The sequence below is a fragment of the Aspergillus terreus genome, genomic scaffold (genome assembly GCF_000149615.1).
Source record: "Aspergillus terreus NIH2624 scaffold_2 genomic scaffold, whole genome shotgun sequence".
NCBI lineage: Eukaryota > Fungi > Ascomycota > Eurotiomycetes > Eurotiales > Aspergillaceae > Aspergillus > Aspergillus terreus.
The window spans coordinates 614,303-630,864 of record NT_165925.1 but is presented as its reverse complement, the minus strand read 5'-3'; the positions used below and the strand labels follow the sequence as shown (position 1 = coordinate 630,864).

At 54.7% G+C, this 16,562-nt stretch overlaps 7 protein-coding genes across 7 annotated transcripts; 4 read left to right on the top strand and 3 right to left on the bottom strand.

The window, feature by feature from the left end:
• Window positions 1–737: 737 nt before the first annotated feature.
• Window positions 738–1,886, top strand: ATEG_01215 (NAD(P)/FAD-dependent oxidoreductase; the record flags this gene model as incomplete). The annotated part of the gene is made up of 1 exon (XM_001208580.1): window positions 738–1,886. The coding sequence occupies one exon, from the start codon at window positions 738–740 to the stop codon at window positions 1,884–1,886; it is 1,149 nt and encodes a 382-aa protein (XP_001208580.1).
• Window positions 1,887–2,360: 474 nt separating this feature from the next.
• On the top strand, window positions 2,361–4,473 carry ATEG_01214 (uncharacterized protein; the record flags this gene model as incomplete). The annotated part of the gene is made up of 6 exons (XM_001208579.1): window positions 2,361–2,392; window positions 2,456–2,778; window positions 3,085–3,803; window positions 3,861–3,943; window positions 3,988–4,066; window positions 4,114–4,473. The coding sequence occupies 6 exons, from the start codon at window positions 2,361–2,363 to the stop codon at window positions 4,471–4,473; spliced, it is 1,596 nt and encodes a 531-aa protein (XP_001208579.1).
• A 1,692-nt stretch (window positions 4,474–6,165) lies between these two features.
• Window positions 6,166–7,541, bottom strand: ATEG_01213 (NAD(P)H-dependent flavin oxidoreductase; the record flags this gene model as incomplete). Its single annotated transcript, XM_001208578.1, has 5 exons — window positions 6,166–6,194; window positions 6,428–7,019; window positions 7,094–7,172; window positions 7,223–7,484; window positions 7,529–7,541. 5 exons carry the CDS (start codon window positions 7,539–7,541, stop codon window positions 6,166–6,168), a joined length of 975 nt encoding a protein of 324 aa, XP_001208578.1.
• Window positions 7,542–7,855: 314 nt separating this feature from the next.
• On the top strand, window positions 7,856–9,727 carry ATEG_01212 (uncharacterized protein; the record flags this gene model as incomplete). Its single annotated transcript, XM_001208577.1, has 7 exons — window positions 7,856–8,381; window positions 8,425–8,664; window positions 8,716–8,862; window positions 8,909–9,020; window positions 9,065–9,194; window positions 9,241–9,462; window positions 9,509–9,727. The coding sequence occupies 7 exons, from the start codon at window positions 7,856–7,858 to the stop codon at window positions 9,725–9,727; spliced, it is 1,596 nt and encodes a 531-aa protein (XP_001208577.1).
• Window positions 9,728–10,271: 544 nt separating this feature from the next.
• On the bottom strand, window positions 10,272–10,715 carry ATEG_01211 (uncharacterized protein; the record flags this gene model as incomplete). The annotated part of the gene is made up of 1 exon (XM_001208576.1): window positions 10,272–10,715. One exon carries the CDS (start codon window positions 10,713–10,715, stop codon window positions 10,272–10,274), a length of 444 nt encoding a protein of 147 aa, XP_001208576.1.
• A 556-nt stretch (window positions 10,716–11,271) lies between these two features.
• ATEG_01210 (uncharacterized protein) lies at window positions 11,272–11,694 on the top strand (the record flags this gene model as incomplete). Its single annotated transcript, XM_001208575.1, has 1 exon — window positions 11,272–11,694. One exon carries the CDS (start codon window positions 11,272–11,274, stop codon window positions 11,692–11,694), a length of 423 nt encoding a protein of 140 aa, XP_001208575.1.
• A 695-nt stretch (window positions 11,695–12,389) lies between these two features.
• Window positions 12,390–14,315, bottom strand: ATEG_01209 (carnitine O-acetyltransferase CAT2; the record flags this gene model as incomplete). The annotated part of the gene is made up of 3 exons (XM_001208574.1): window positions 12,390–12,522; window positions 12,570–14,232; window positions 14,285–14,315. The coding sequence occupies 3 exons, from the start codon at window positions 14,313–14,315 to the stop codon at window positions 12,390–12,392; spliced, it is 1,827 nt and encodes a 608-aa protein (XP_001208574.1).
• Window positions 14,316–16,562: the final 2,247 nt, after the last annotated feature.

Here is a 16,562-nt window from a genome sequence, read left to right as displayed (position 1 = left end):
AGGCATCTCTAACTAATTGAAAATCTACTCGAGCAATCTTATAGAGATAGAAGGAACTGCGGCAGGTTACTTAGGTGGACCAAGGCCGAGACTTGGTGTACTAAATATTCGCCTACTACAATCGAACTTAATTGATCCCGCTAGACATCATTGTCAAGATTCTCAATGAATTACTAGCAGTTTCAATGCATAGTAGCTAAAAGAACGAGAACTATATTCTGGATGTGCGTGTTTTTCAGCACCAAGCAAAGTAAGATATCCCCTAGGAGATTGGCACTACGGTCTAGCATGGGAGAGGAACAGAGCGTACAAGCTCGTTGACTGGAAGTACCTAGTCACGGTTCTTCGTAGTCATCCGGTAATTTCCGTAGACCCCTGCTTAGAATGAAGTCAAAATGCAGAGAGGATACCATACCTCCGGGCCATCCGGGATACGTTTGTTGTTGATATACTCCGGATGTATAGAGGCGGTATATATATCCCTCGTCCACCACCCGATGGAATGCGTTGCTTGAGTTGGCGGTTCAATTCTCACGCGGCGATGTCTAGTGTCTGATCGCTCTACTCACCTCAGAGCCATCAACAGAGGTGCGATCCAACAATCCCTTATATATACCGTAGGGACCTATACCGGACAACCTTTCGGAGAATATCTAATATCGGCCGAATCTCTTGGCAGCCCCTGTGCAACATTCCAACCTGAACCTCATCTTCTCCCTCATCTTCCCACAGCAAAGATGGGCTCCCCAGTGAGAATCGCCATCATCGGCGGCTCCTTTGCAGGCTGCACCATCGCAAATGCAGTCCTCAAAGACATCGACCGCGTCAAAGTGATCCTAATCAACCCGACGCCCACCTTTTATTTCCCGATCGCGGCGCCGCGGGTCTTTGCGAAACCCGAAGCCTTCCAGCCAGACCAATATCTCATTCCGCTCGCCGCAGCCTTCGACAAATACCCGTCGGAGGTGTTCGAGTTCATCCAAGGACATGCGACATCGCTCGATACAGACGGAAAGACCGTCACCGTAGACGACCAGCAAACTGTGCCGTTCGACTACCTGGTCATCGCGTCGGGCAGCACCACCGCCGCAACAAACCCCGCCAACGAGATGCAAATCCCCTTCAAACAGACCGGCCGCGACAACGTCCAGAGCCTGATTGAAGAGACGCAAAAGGCGATCGCCGAGGCGAAGAGCATCGTCATCGGCGGCGCAGGACCCATAGGTGTGGAGCTGGCGGGGGAGATCGCAGAAGCGGCGGCGGAAAAGCGCCGAGACCAGACCGTCACGCTGGTGTCAGCGACCGAGCGGGTGCTTCCTGTGCTGAAGAAATCCGGTAGCGATGCTGCTGCATCTATTCTGAGTAAACTTGGTGTCAAGCTCGGCACGTCCCGCAAGGTTGTCAATGCGACTCGCTCGAAAGACACCCAAAAATGGACTGTCGAGCTGGACAACGGCGAGAAGATGGAGACGGATCTCTACATCCCCACCACGGGGATCTATCCGAATAATGAGTTTATTCCTCCAAGGCTGCTGGACGAAGCCGGCTGGCTCAAGGTCGACAGCGAGCTTCGCGTGCAAGGCGACGAGAACGAGGTCTTGCCCATCTACGGGGCGGGGGACATCACCATCCACTCGATGCGTCTGGGCTACAAGGCGAACGAGCAAGCGCCTGTCGTTGCTGCCAATCTGAAAGCCGACATCCTAGGGTTGCCGAAGAGACGCACATACAGCCAGGGCTCCAGTGTGCTCATGGTAGTTCCGATTGGAGCAAACGGAGGAACCGGACAGCTCTTTGGAGTGACCCCGTGGAGTATATTCGTCCGGCTGGTCAAGGGCCGCGACTTTTTCATTTCCAAAGCGCGGTCTATGGTTGGAGCAGATTGAGGGCTGTAGTCGAGGATTCTGGCTGTGCTGGGTTAGTTTCAACACAATGCATCTATTTTCATTTTTGAGTGATAGAAATAGAAATGTTGATAGTTGTCTTTCGACATTTTCGGTCTATATATTTGTTTTGATCGTTGGACTGCCCATGGCAGTGTGTGCCCAGAAATGTATAGCTCGTATTCGGGGCTGAACGTCGACGAATAAAGTCTCGTATCGACTGACGAGCAAGACTTACTACGCACGGACTAGTTAATTGGAGGCCTAATTCAGGCCTCGTAAGATCCAAGCTGTTCTTGAGAATTGGCGGGAGGGCCTTGTGAGATGAAGAGAGTCTGGCAGAGTAAGCGCCTATATATGTACAACCTATTCGGATGCTATTCATTGACAGAGCTCTGTAGGCAGCAGAATATGGCACTATGATGGAAGCTTAGATGAGGATTTTCTCTCCTAAAGGAAATATACTTCCATGCTATTATGGTAGATCATGCGGGGTCGCTTATGCAGCTGTATGAAGAGAGCGCCTGGATAACCTCACCTGTTCATCGTCCACCACCGTAACATATAAACAGTGCCCGTTCTATCCGCATCTCTGTGCTTTATGTCACTGTATTGACTGATCAAATGGGCTCCATCGACTATTCCGTGCCCCACGAAGCCAAGACCCTCCTACAGGATGGCATCTTCAAAAACCCCCATCTAGCCAACCTCCCAGCCGAGCTGAACGACCTCGGCAAGAAGATCCACTTCGAGGGAAACGACAAGCCTAGCATCCCCATTAACTGGCGCTTTGCAGAGAGAGCATCTCCGCCCTCAAAGGTCTCGAAGCTACATTCATCAATCTCCTGCTTACTCGGAAGTACAAGACCGAGCCGGTTGATGTCACGATCAACACGTATGTTTGAGCCGAACCCAAGATTCAGCATGCTGTTAACGACAACAGCAACCATGCATCCCTGTTTTTCATGTCTCCGCTCATCGCCCAAATCATCGGCGACGACGGCAACCCCCAGCCGTTTGGTCACTCTAGCGCAGAGCTCATGAACAAACTCTTCCCCAACCAAGACAAGCACCGCGCGATGGGGACTCTCCACCGCACACTGGTGACGAACATCTACAAGACCAAGGACGGCCGGTTCTACCACACGCACGGTATCCACCGCTCTCTTACCTTCTAGACAAGCCGTCCTGATATCCACAGGCAGCATGAACCCCGACCCAACCCTAACCGCACTGGGCCTGCCCGTAGACGGCGAGCCCCACGACACATACGACGCCATCGTGGAGCGCATCCAAGCGCGCGTCAAGCAGTACACCGCCGCCGACCTCGACGAGCTAATGAACGAGCAGTACCGGCAGGCGGGCACCGTCGCCTGGAGCGTGGACGAGTACCTCGCCAGCGAGCACGGCCAGCAAAGCGGGAAGGCCGGACTGTACGAGCTGACCAGGGACGGGGCCTCGACACAGCCGCCCAGCTGGTGGCCCGAGAACGCGACGCTCCCGTCTTCGCCCAGGCGCCCTCTCGCCGGACTCAAGGTCGTCGACTTGACGCGCGTGATTGCGGGCCCGACTATCAGTCGCAGTCTGGCAGAGCTGGGCGCCAGCGTGATGCGTGTGACCTCACCGTATGTGACGGACTTGTCGGCATTGCACCAGGACCTGAACTGGGGGAAGTGGAATGCGTTTCTGCATTTGAAGGATGAGGGTGACAAGGAGAAGCTCCGCGCGCTGATTCGGGATGCGGATGTTGTCGTTGATGGATACCGTCCTGGAGTTATGGAGCGCCTTGGTTTCGGACGCGAGGCGGTATTCGATCTTGTCCGCGGAAGAGACCGCGGTATCATTCATGTTCGCGAGAACTGCTATGGCTGGCATGGACCGTGGAGCCATCGCAGCGGATGGCAGCAGATCAGTGACGCGGTACGTTGGCCCAATTCCACTATGTCATTGATTGTGATGGTGTACTCATGGGGCCAGTGCTGTGGCGTTTCGCTCGCATACGGACAAGCGATGGGGCTCAATGAGGCCGTCACCCCCATCTTTCCCAATTCAGACTACTGGTAGGTTGTTCTCTGTGATTAGCGGCTGGCGCTGATCAAAACAGTACCGGGGTGATGGGTTGCTGTGGTGTTCTCGATGCCCTGATGCAGAGGGCCGAAAAGGGAGGAAGCTATGCCGTGGATGTACGTCCCTTTTGAGCCCAGAGATTTTTATAATTTAACAAAGCTAGACATCGTTGAACTACTACTCTCAATGGCTGGTCCGAACCTGCGGCACCTACAACGCCGACGTATGGAACGAGGTCTGGCAGCGGCATGGCTCGCCAGTATTTCGCCACTACCATACGATGCAGCATCTAATTCCGGAGATGCTGAAGCTGCTGCATGCCCATGACAAGGATGCTCTCTTCAATCCAGGCTTCTTTGAACGGAGGACGTCCAAGGCGGTTGGAGCGACGTTCATCCTGGCGAAGCCCGTTGCGCAGTTTGCGAATAACGCGGTGGAGCTGAAGTATAACGTCGGGACTAGAGGAAACGGGGTGGATCAGGCCAAGTGGCCAACTGATTTGAGCGTTGATATTGTGGTTTAGTACAGAAAAGATTTACATCAGCCAAAGTACCTGCATTCAAAGAAGCTACGACGAGTGGAATTCGGGCAAAGTTTAGAGCGAGTTATATTCTGTATAGACGGTGCCTTTCTCATCAATTTGACCGAGGATTAAGAGTGTCTTACCCAAGGATAAGATCATCGACCATATTAAAACGTAGAAGTTTGTTTTGCTAAGATACTTCTTGAAATATTGTCTTGTTGATATCGATACCGGACAGTCCTATTTTTCTTTATAGACTGCTGAAAGTGTACATTGTATTTACATTGGAGGTATTTCTCTTTACTGGGCAGAGCAAGGACAGGAGCTTTTATACCAGATGCGAACTATAGGAAAGACGTCTGATACCATATTTAAGGACCATGTCATTCTCACAGCACTATGACACTGAGCACCAATGGGGATCAAACTTTTATTCTCTCGTCCCGCGCTCTCCCCTCTTTCTCTTTCAATCACCAAGGTATGTTCTCCCTTACATCTCATCCCATATCGATATCCCATCATATCCATCCCTCGTCACATTCGACTGGCTACATAGCTTGAAAAGTCAGTCGGGGCTGAGCAGCAAAGCCTATACGAGTTACCACAGTTGTTCATCACTTGCCTTGATGATGAGCGTACGTCCGTTCGGACAGCACTGAAAGGCCCGCCGGAAAGGATAAGTCTCATTTCCTATGCATGTCCTGCCATCGTTTCCCTGTCCCAGTCGAACTTATAAGTCCCCTAAAAAGTCAGCCGGAGCTGAGCATCAGAAGTAGGGGTGTCGTCTTAGGCCGAAGGCCGTCCGAGTTACCACAGTGTTCATCGCTTGCCTTAATGATGAGCGTCCATTCGGATGGCACTGAAACGGCCCATGAAAAGAGGGTGATGGTGATGAGCAAGCTGCTTCCTCCGCTGACACGGGATGGTTGCATAGCCTGCCTCGATGATGATATTCAGGTTGTGGAGTCATTCACAGTCCCTGAGAGGCACATATGGCATAAGAGAGACGTGACGATGCTGAGAATGGCGAGACAATGAGAAGGATCAGTTACGAAGGAGAAAGAAGAGTCTACGGGGGAGGGTTGGGGGTGATCTATGCTCTCTTTGTGTCGTCTGCGCCTTCCTGTACATCATCGGTGCATATACTTAAGAGCCAGGACTTGTCTAGTGGGGTTTCCTTTCTTACGAGCGAGGGGAGTAGTTACTTCCTAGGTCTGACTGGTTACTAGGACGTCGCAACGGATGGTCTTTTAAGTACAGAATAACTGGAGAGGCAGGTACCTGGGTAGATGCACCTAATCTACCTTGAATGTATGAAACTTGTTGTCTGCTCTAGTCTGAGTGCCTGGAATCTTCGCCGTGTAGATAGGACGCTTTTGAGATTACCACAAGCAAAGTGTATCCGCATTTTGTTCTAGCAATGTCTGGGTCCTGGTAGACAATGCTTTTCAAGGCTAGGAAGGTTTGGATTGTATAGTTTAACATCATCGAACCATATGAATATCCATGCAACTGAGGAGTCCTGCTTAAAGCATAAGCAAAGACAAGTGGGATCCAGAAGACATAATTTTATTTTGGTTAGGTGGTATTTCAAGTCCTGCATTAGAGCCTTCTAAAAGATATATCGCGATATGAGTGTTGTTGATGCATACCTCGAACACTATTCAAATTCCGGCGATGAGGGAAAGGCGTTCAGGTGATGCCATCCAGTGAGACAGCCTCTATTATTATTTATTAGTATGTGTTCTTATATAGGTCCGTGTTCAGTCAGGATGTAGAATATCATCGTTCATTCATCATTTCTGTGATGGAAATGGCGGGACGGAGTACCTAGGTAGGATAGAAGTAGAGAGACGGTGATAAAGGCATAAAATCAAGTACGTATGTCTGCACAGATCTACATCACCAACGAGCTAACTCAACAGCCCTCGCTACAGTCTCGCCATCTGCCCACCGCGGATCAACAACGCATTAGCCTCCTCGACCATCCCATCAACAATCTGCTTCGCCGTGAGCCGCTCATTCACCAACCCAGCGACCCGGCCCATCAGCACCGGGTGCGCATTATCCAAGACCTCATCATCCTCCGGCTTAGTGTCCATATCATGTGCAATGGGAATAACACCCCTAGCCTGCAACGCGAGCATCTCATCCTTGCGCTCGCCCTCCCACCGCCGCAGATACGGCGTCGTGCGCGTATTCAACGGCCGGCCCGAGAACACCGTCGTGCGGATAATATCGTCAAAGCCCGCCTCCTCCAGCCCCTTCTTGTGCATCTCCGACGCCCCCGACTCCTCGGCCAGGATGAACCGCGTGCCCACCCACACCGCGCTGGCGCCCAGCATCAGCGCCGCTGCCAGTGTCTGCCCGTTGAACATGCCGCCCGCCGCGACAAGGAGCACCTCATGGCCTGTGAAAGCGCTCTTCTGCCCGCGGACGATCTGCGACACGGCCGGGATGAGCACGACTGTGGGGATCTCGCCCGTGTGGCCGCCGCCCTCGCCGCCCTGGGCGCAGAGGAGATCCGCGCCGGCGTCGATGGCTTTCTGCGCATGCTTCGGGTGTCCGATCATGTTCATGTAGAGCGGCGGTCAACGACCCGTTTCGGGGGAACGCCTACCGCGCAGACGAAGAGTTTCGCGCCGCTTGAGATGATGATTTCGATTAACTCGTCGAGCTTGCCGTGGGAGTAGTCGTAACTTGTCATTGCGTACGTTTATACATCCCTAGAGGAGGGGGCGTGGAGTACTTGGTCTTTCGGGCGTTGCCGCCAACCTGCGGAATGAGAAGGTCCACCCCGAACGGCGCGGACTTGTCCACGAGATAGCCCTTGAGCTCATCCAACGCCTCGCGGAGCTTCTCGGGGGTGTACGCCACGCCGCCGATGACACCCAGCCCGCCGGCGTTGGACACCGCGGCGGCGAGGCGCGGCGAGGCCACGTTGAACATGCCGGCCAGCAGTACGGGGTGCTTTATGCCAAGCAGATCCGTAGCTGGGGTGCGGATTTTCTCTGCACTGGTCAGTCCTGTTCGGATATGGGGTGTCTGGACGTACGTGGAGATGCCATTGTGGTGGAGAAGCTGGGATGTGTGTAGGGTTCGCAATGTCAATCAATCAGGCAACAGCGAAGTGTACATTCTGCTTGACATGATGCAGAGCCCTTCTTTTCTATGAGTCCCTACAATGCGGTGCATAAGTGGAAGGATGGCGGAGATCGACTACCGAGGTTGCTCGGCCTAAGTCGATCCAGCGGGCTGGAGACCGCGTAGCCGGAGGAGATACGGTGGAGATAGAGGATCACGAGCATTTAGGTCAATTAGATTGGCGAAGTGCATATACCCCTGTCTCTATCTACATTGTATACAGTAACTGCAGGTCAAGATGTCGCGCGCTTCAAACTCAACCCCTGTCGTAATCGGCGTCGGGGATATCAAGAACACCTCTCGAAAGCCCGAACATGCGTACGAGCCGCTCGATCTGATGCTGCAGGCTATTGCAGCGGCCATCGACGACAGCTCTGTGCCCGAGGAGCAGTTGACCGCGGCAATTGACAGCATCGACGTCGTGGCGAACTGGACCTGGCCCTATCCGAACATCACGGATCTGCTCGCGGACCGGTTAGGCGTGCGTCCGGTGCACAAGTATGAGAGCGGACATGGCGGAAACGCACCGGCGAAGCTGCTCGACGAGGCGGCCAGACGGGTGTCTAAGGGAGAGTGTCGTGTGGCTGTTGTGACGGGTGGTGAAGCGCTGGCAACTTGTTCGTACACCTGCACTAAGCATATCAAGCATGAGGTCCGTCTGACTTCCGCAGTGGCCGCGCTGGCAGCAGCGAAGAACTTCCCTCCCAAGCACTGGACCCCGGTGGACGATCATTCTTCCATCTGGGACCGCACCCAGCGTGATAGTGCGTACGTGCCCTCCCAGTGGTGAACACGCTGACGAAGTAGACCTCGGCACCCTCCACTCCATCGGCCTGCCCATCCAGGTATACCCCCTGTACGAAGCTGGCTTCCGCGCCCTCCGACAGCAGACCTACGCCGAGAACCACCGCGAGTCGGCGGAGCTGTATGCAAACTTTGCAGAGATCGCAGCGAAGAATCCCCTTTCGTGGAACTATGGGAAGCCCGCCGACACGGCCAGCACTATCGGCACGGTGTCGAAGAAGAACCGCATGATCTGCTCTCCTTGTATGTGCATCGTGAGCAATGCGCACTGCAACCGCTACTAATACTGAGTAGACCCCCTGCTGATGAACGCCTTCAACACGGTCAACCTCGCCGCCGCCTGCATCGTCACTTCGGTGGGATATGCCCGCGAGCTGGGTGTCCCTGAATCCCGCTGGATCTATCCGCTCGGGGGTGCTGGAACTAGCGACGCCGCGAACTGTACGTTGCCTACCTACCCGAACGGACTATACTGATGTGATTCCAGTCTGGGAACGGACGAACTTCTACTTCAGCCCGAGTATATCCAGCTCGCTCAACGAAGCGCTTAGAGTCTCCGGCCTGAAGAAAGACGACATTGACCTCTACGACTTCTACTCGTATGTCCCCGTTTGGGTCTTGCATTCCACCGCTAATAAGATAGATGCTTCCCCATCGTCCCCAAACTGGCCGCATACCACCTCGACCTGCCTATCACGTACAAGGCCCGGCCGTTGACTGTGCTCGGGGGGTTGACGTCGTTCGGCGGAGCGGGAAACAATTACTCTCTGCATGTACGTCCGTCCCCTACCATACCATCCAGTATACTGACCAAGGCAGGCTATCACACAAGTCGTCCGTGACATCCGAGCCGGCCGTGGTCGTACGGGCCTCGTGTTGGCCAATGGTGGCGTCCTCTCCTACCACTACACGGTGTGTCTGTCTGCGGCGCCGCGCGCAGATGGATCCCCGTACCCAGCGCAGAATCCTTTGCCGGAGTATGCGGAAGACATCTCGCCGCCACCGATTGCAGCCAAAGCCGCAGGACCAGCAGTCATTGAGGTGCGCTTTCCCATACTGATTCCAGTCTCCTTTCTAACTCTAGCAGACATATACCGTGCAATTCCAGCGCGACGGTTCACCCGGCGAGGGCTACGTGGTCGGCAGACTGGAGAACGGACACCGGTTCATCGCGAATGCCGCCGACGCCGCGACGCTGAAGGAACTAAGCAGCACGAGCGCGGAGCAGATCGGACGGACGGGCTGGGTACAGAATGACACGGAGTCGGGGCGGAACCTGTTCTCATTCGGGACCGCACATCTATAGTTGCCTACATATCCACACAACAATACATTTCAAAAATCCGCACTCAATACACCTCTGTAAGGTATGAAGCTACAACTTCGAATCCACCCACTTCGGCTCCTTCTTCATCGCAAACGCCGCAAGCCCAATCTTCAAATTCTCCGACTGCATCAACGCCCGCAAATACCGGCCATCCGTGACGCGCGACGCCTGCTCGACGCTGCCGCTCTCCCAGGCCTCGCGCAGGCCGTCGTGTGTGACGATTACCGCGTCGGGCGACAGACTAGCCACCTTTTTCGCCATGCGCATCGCCTCGTCGAGCAGCGTGTCTGGCGACCGCGACACGACGTTTACCAGCCGCAGATCGAACGCCTCCTGCGCGCTGAGCCGCCGTCCCGTCAGCGCGAGCTCGCTGCCTACGTGCATGCCGACCTCGCGCACAATGCGTGCGAGTCCACCGGCCGCGGCGTACAGCCCTCGTTCCACCTCCGGCAGGGCGAAGGAGGCTGTCGGCGAAGCAACGATCATATCACTGTTTTCATTAGCAGCTTCATTCACAACAGCTTCAACCGGAAGCGTTCCATAAAACAAGGAAGGGCTGGTACCAGTTCAGGCAGATCTCAAACCCCCCACCAAGTGCAAATCCATTCACCGCCGCAATGATGGGCTTCTTCCCCCGCCGCCGACTGATGCCGGCGAAGCCGCTCGGCGGCATGCCTACGGGCTTCGCGACGCGGTCCTCGTCCTCGGCGGATTGGGCGCGGTCGTGCTGCTCGAGGAGATCGGCGCCGGCGGAGAAAGCTTTTGTCCCGGCGCCGGTGATGATGGCCACGCGCATGGAGGGCTCGTCGTCGAACCAGGCCCACAGGGCATCGCCCTCCCAGTGGCCCTGGGTGTCGATGGAGTTCATGCGCTTCTCGCGCGTGATGGTTACCAGGAGGATGCCTGGGCTGGGGAAGGCGAGGGCATAGCGGGTTGTTTTGGGGGGTGGAGAGTGAAATTGGGGCATTGTGAGGTCTGAAATGGTGGTTTGCTTGCAGTTGAGCTACCTGGGATGAATGACTTTGTGGTATATGAGGCTATGGCTGTGGAGAAGCTCCTGATGCTCGGTGCCGAGGTCGGGTACGGAGTATACCCGAGACACAACCGTTGCGGAGATCAGGATCAGCATCACCCTGGTTCTTGTGAATGTGCCAGCACTACTGCAAGGTTATGTAGATGTATAAATCGCACTGCCTACGTGGTGGCCTATATTAGTCGTCCAACATCCATTACCACCAACGACTCCGGGTACTGCTCGAAAATATAGTTCTCCATAAAATAGTGAAACTGTCATCTGCCAGTCAAAAATGCCCACCTTCAACACCGTTTTCGCATTCTGCTATTACTCATTAAGCATCAAATCGGGCATGAAGGTAAATTGTTGACATTAAGCCTCTCTCGGCGTTGTTCCCCCTGTCGTTCTTTGTCATACTCAATGCGGAAGATCTTGTCGAGGTGCTCCCACCTCCGTTCTCATACGGCATCGTCCCTGGTTATTGTTCATTGAATTTGCCAGTCTTAACATGTCTGTTGAAGCACATAAGAAAACCCCTCCGTCTGCTCCTGGTCTCCCAGACCCAAGTCAAACTCCCTCCACACCCATCGACCCCTCGAGCCTGAGTCTTCCCGAGAAGAGACTTTACGACTTCTTGTGCGCCCAGGGATGGACTGACGAACAGTCCTCCTCGTTCGTCACTCATATCGAGCCGATGAAAGATGCCCTCTCCCACCATTTCTACTCGCAAGGTTGGAGCACCGATCAAGTGCAATTTCCCCACGAGCGTTGCCAGATGGACGTGATGGCGACCACCGTGCAGGCGGTCCTGGGAGCGGCCCTTGTCGACAGCGGAGGTTCGGTGATGTACCTGGAGGAGGTGGCGGATCTTTTCGGGTTGGGTTGGCCTGCAGCAATCGAAGCTGGCAACAAGGGAGAAGATAGTGCTTGAGTTGGATGGGACGATTAGGACTGGGTGGCTATGTCTATATAGTTGGTTTTATTGTATACAGCTTCTCTCCGTGTTTCATTAGCGCAGACTTTCTGGGTCTCAGTTTGCTTGTTGGTTTGCTGGTGTTGGAGAGATTGCTTGGTTTAGTATAGCGTGACTGTGATACCCTGATGCATCTTCGAATTGACCTGATATACTGCAGGTGCAACCATAAAGGATCTGGGATTCTGAATACATACTGCATGAAACTATCTATACGACGAATGGGACCCTTGTATATATTGTCTAAAGACCAGCTATTGTGCTATGTTCCGCCTGAAGTTATGTCGTGCATCTCCACAATCCTCCTTCCATTCTACCCCTCAACCAGTATCAAAATCTCTACACCGAGTGTTCGTCTCCACCCAGGTGGAGATATCTCCCGAGAGGACATGGAAGAAATTGGTGTCTGTAGTCTTCATGACTCCTCACAGACAGTCATGCGCGAACAACACCAGGAAGAATGGACCGTAACAAAGGATGGCGTGAGCCAAGATACAATCTCATAAAGAGATGGACGACTGAAGACGAGAGCCTCTACGATGTTTGTTCCAGTCTACAAGATCCGCGGTATACGCTAAAGATTAGATGTTCAAATGTCTTCCCATTAACCTACAATAACCACATCTATGTTCTCTACCTCTATATCATACACCTTACATCTTCGCCTTCTCGGCCTGCGCAGCCAGGTCGGGCATCAGCATGTCGCGCAGGTCAGTGGCCGCCTCGTTCAGGTAGTAGCTCATGCGGTCGGCTCCAATCCGCTTGCAAACAATGTTGAAGTTAAGGCTGCTATCGTTAGTATATGCGCCTGACAATTAGCCGGAGGAACATACCTGTTCTCGTTGATCATGTAGGCGATGCCGAATCCATCGTCAATCACCTGCGACCATCCGTATCCATTGAAGAACTCCGAGCTCAGCTGGCTGGTGGAGAGGTACCACGATCCACTGTAGGCGTAGGCGGGGTCCTCGTACAGGGCGGGCAGCTTCTCGCCCTCGCGGAGGAGCTTCTTCAGACCGAAGAGGTGGCGGTCGACACCACGGCCGTCGCTGGCCTCGGCAGTGTACTTGGAGTGCGCGGCAAGCGCTTGGCGGAAGAGGCGCACGGCCTCCTCGCGGGGAACGGCGGGGTCGGAGATGGCCTTGCAGAAGGCGACGCTGTCGTCCGACACCGAGCGGATGGTCTCGGTGCGGCCCTCCTGGAACTTCCGGGTCGACGCGGACTCGTAGGTGGGGCGGTTCTTGCCGTACATCTTGAAGTAGGCCAGCTGGATGATCATCTGGACGTAGGCATCGGGGCTGCACTTGAACTTCTTGATCAGACCCTTGCCGTAGCCCTGGTACGCCTGCACGCGCAGCTCATGGGCCGCGATCTGGCTACGATGCTCCTTGGTGGCAGCGTCGATCGCCTCGCGCACCTCCTGGTTGAGGTGGAAGTTGAGGGGGCGCGGGTCGGGCAGGTCCGAACGCACGGACTTCTCCGACAGGTCGATCTTGTTGTTGAAGATGAGGTTGTTGAGGTGGTCGTTCATGCGGTGGGTGGGGCTGCCGTCCATCATGCTGTGCTCGCCCATGAACCCGGCGGTGCCGTTGTCGTTGATGATGAACTGCAGGGGCTTGTCGAACCAGCGGTTCATGCCGTCGCCGTGCCAGTACTGGTGGGCGCGCTCCTCCAGGGTCACGGGGGTGGCGTCGTCCAGGCAGACGACGAAGCCAGCGGATTCAATGTCGCGGAGCGTCTGCTCGTTGGCCGGGTGAGCCGCCAGCAGCTTCTTGCGAGCGTCCGTCCAGAGGTCACGGTTGGCGACCGTGAGCACACCGACGGGGTCCGCGCGCTGCGCGACCTGGTAGATGCGACGGAACTGCTGCTCGATCTCGGAGTTGTTGAGGCGCTGACCGTTCACGACCAGGGGCACCTTGAAGAACTGGTTCTTGCGCACGACGACGATGTGCTCGTGCTCGGCGGCCGGGTACTTCTGGGGGTAGTCGGCGCCCTCGGCGGGGATGCGGCAGCAGTTAAACATGTACTGGTAGGAGCTCATGGCCATGGGCTGGCCGCGCATGTACTCGGGCTCCAGAGAGCCGTCGTCGACCTGGCGCTTGAATTCGAGCGCGGCCGAGGTGACCGAGGCGGCCCGCTTGGCGGGGTCCCGGCGGGCGCGGTCATCGCGGTAGGAGTAGAAGTACGAGACATAGGGGATGACGGGGTCCCGGTAACCGAGGTAGGCGGCGTGGTTCCACCATTCGGTCAGCCAGTTCTTGCAGTTGGGGTCGGCGGCGCGGGCGAGGAGACGCTCCTGGAGCGGCTGGCCCTCACCGCCGGGGCGGATGAAGGCCTCGACGGCCTTCTTGGTGCGCTCGTACTCGGCCTCGGAGACGACGGCGTGGACGGATTTGAGGTAGCGACGGCCGGTTTCTTCGAGAGAAGGAACTGGCAGACGGGGGAGGGAGTCTTCGAAACGGAGGAGTCTCCCCTTGGAGAGATCTTCTTTGTAGCCTGTGAAAGTCAGTGGATCCGCACGGAACAGCTCCGACATGTGATCACTCACCCTCAGGGACGGAGGAAGCTTTGCGCGCCATGATGGGGGACTAAGAATAACTCGTTAGCTCTCGTGCAGAGAAAGAAGGGTACTCAAAAGGTAGAGGAAAAGAGCATACGGCAGCAGATCGGGCCAGGAGGGAGTTGGTGGGAGAGAGACGGGGCCGCGCGAGAGAGGTGGAGAGCCGGCTTCGAGCAGAGGCTGTGAACATGCCTCTTGATGTATGGATAGAGTGAGAAGGGAGGGATTGGGGGAGATTAGAGAGGTAAGGAGATGTGAAGAAGGAAGAGGTGAGAGAAGAAGAAGAAGTACGATGGAGAGGAAAAAAAGTAGAAGCAGAGAAGAGAAGCAAAGAAGCAGATGGAGAAGAGGAAGAAGCCCAAAACAGCCTCGGCTGAAAGGATGCCGACCGCGGGGAGGTATCCGTACCGTAAATTACGCCGCTCCCCCGCGGCCGCCCGCCGATATCCGGTAATACGGAGACCGGCGGCCGACGCCTGTCGACGTCACTGCCTCGGTCCATCTGACTGTCACAATTACTTAAGTATTCCTTATACTTAGCTATGTAATGTATATACTATAGTTCCCCTAGGAATCACGATGCTGCCCTTTTGCTTCCCATTCCAGCAAAGTCTCAGCATTCGACAAAGTCTGAGCATCACTGTGCCCCAATCGTTTCCGCCCAGCAACAGAGTCTCGAAGGAGATCAATGGCTTGAGCCTCATGGCCTAAAGACATCCAGACAAAAGCGAGATTCGCCATAGCGACCAGCGTGGCGAGATTATCAACACCGAACTTGACCGTGAGAGTCTCTAGAACCCGGATGATGAGAGCTGCTTGGCATCACTCCATCGCTCCAGATTCATGTATGTCATGGCGAGGTTGTTCATGCTGTTCAATGTACCAGGGTGATCTTCGCCCAGCTGTGCCTTTTTAATGTCTACCAGCTACACGAGCATCTTCTCGGCCTCTTCCCACTGGCCCATGCTGCCAATATGCGGATGCTAGATCGACCATGCTAGCCAGCGCGTTGTCATGGTCAACGCCGAACCGGATCTTGCAGGTCTCGGCACGCTGGCAATTGAGATTTGCTGCCTCCTGGTGACGTCCCTGGCGCTTATACGTCGAGACGAGGTTCCGGCCATCGAAGATACACGAAAGCAAGGGATGAAAAAGGGAAATGGCCGACTGGGTACTGTACTGAGTAGAGCGGCCGAGGGAGCTTAGACGTCTTAATATGAAAGCGGAGGGACCATGGCAGATCATATAGCTTATGTGTCAAACTTGCACGAATAAAAGGAAGTTGTTACCGGTCAAATAACCAGCAACGGTAGCATCGCTCCAACGTACATGTGTCGGGATCTCCGAGGAGGCCTCAATCCCTCGACACGCCACTAACAATCGCAGCGGATGCAGGGAACTTCGGATGCTATACTTTCGTGGGTAACAGATATCTCTTCATAGATCGTCAATACATCCTGCTTATGGAGTCCCTAACCAGTGTAACAGCTGAATCTTCCATAGGAAGTTAGTTTAGCCGACAAGGTAACGAATACCCACCCTCTCTGGTCGACACTGCGCCTCTGTAAGATGACTCCACACAAGTGGTGTACTCCGTATAGCGAAAAGTGCTGCATAACTAGTGAGATGCATGAACACATGGTGGCACCGAATCGCAATCAGTGGAAGCCATCTCTATAATTCAGGATACACAGACTCTAAGTATAGTACGCCAGTCTCTTCCGTCCCAGCCAGCCCAGGTTAAAGTAAAATGACCTCGTTCGAATGGCTGGCCACCACGAAACTATCTAGTCCTTGTTTGATAGCTTGGGGCCAAGAACTTCTGTGCACCACCCGGCTGGGGCACTGGTATGATGCGCAATGCGCGCCATTTAGCGCTACGCAAAGGGTCTTTCCGCTAGGGTCCAGCTTGCCACACGCCTGACCTCCCGGGGTCCTTCCGGGGTTAAATCAAACCCGCGACGTACTCGGCAGAGATTGCCATATAGGATCAGGATGGGGCGCAAATCCTAGTGAAGATAGCTCTATGAGGCATCAAAATAATCTTGGCAGATGCAAGTGATCATTTTCAGATCAAGCTGCGACCCCAGCGAACACAGACAGAGCTGAGCAAAGGGTCGATTAAGGGCGATGTGGAAGACCAGGCGAGCTGAATCCGGCTCGTATAAGTATGACAGGGATATGGAGAACAGTTCTAGGCCCGGTAGAGCTGAACAAATACTACTTGTGTGTGCCCGATGTATGCAACGCTGCACATGACCGGAGC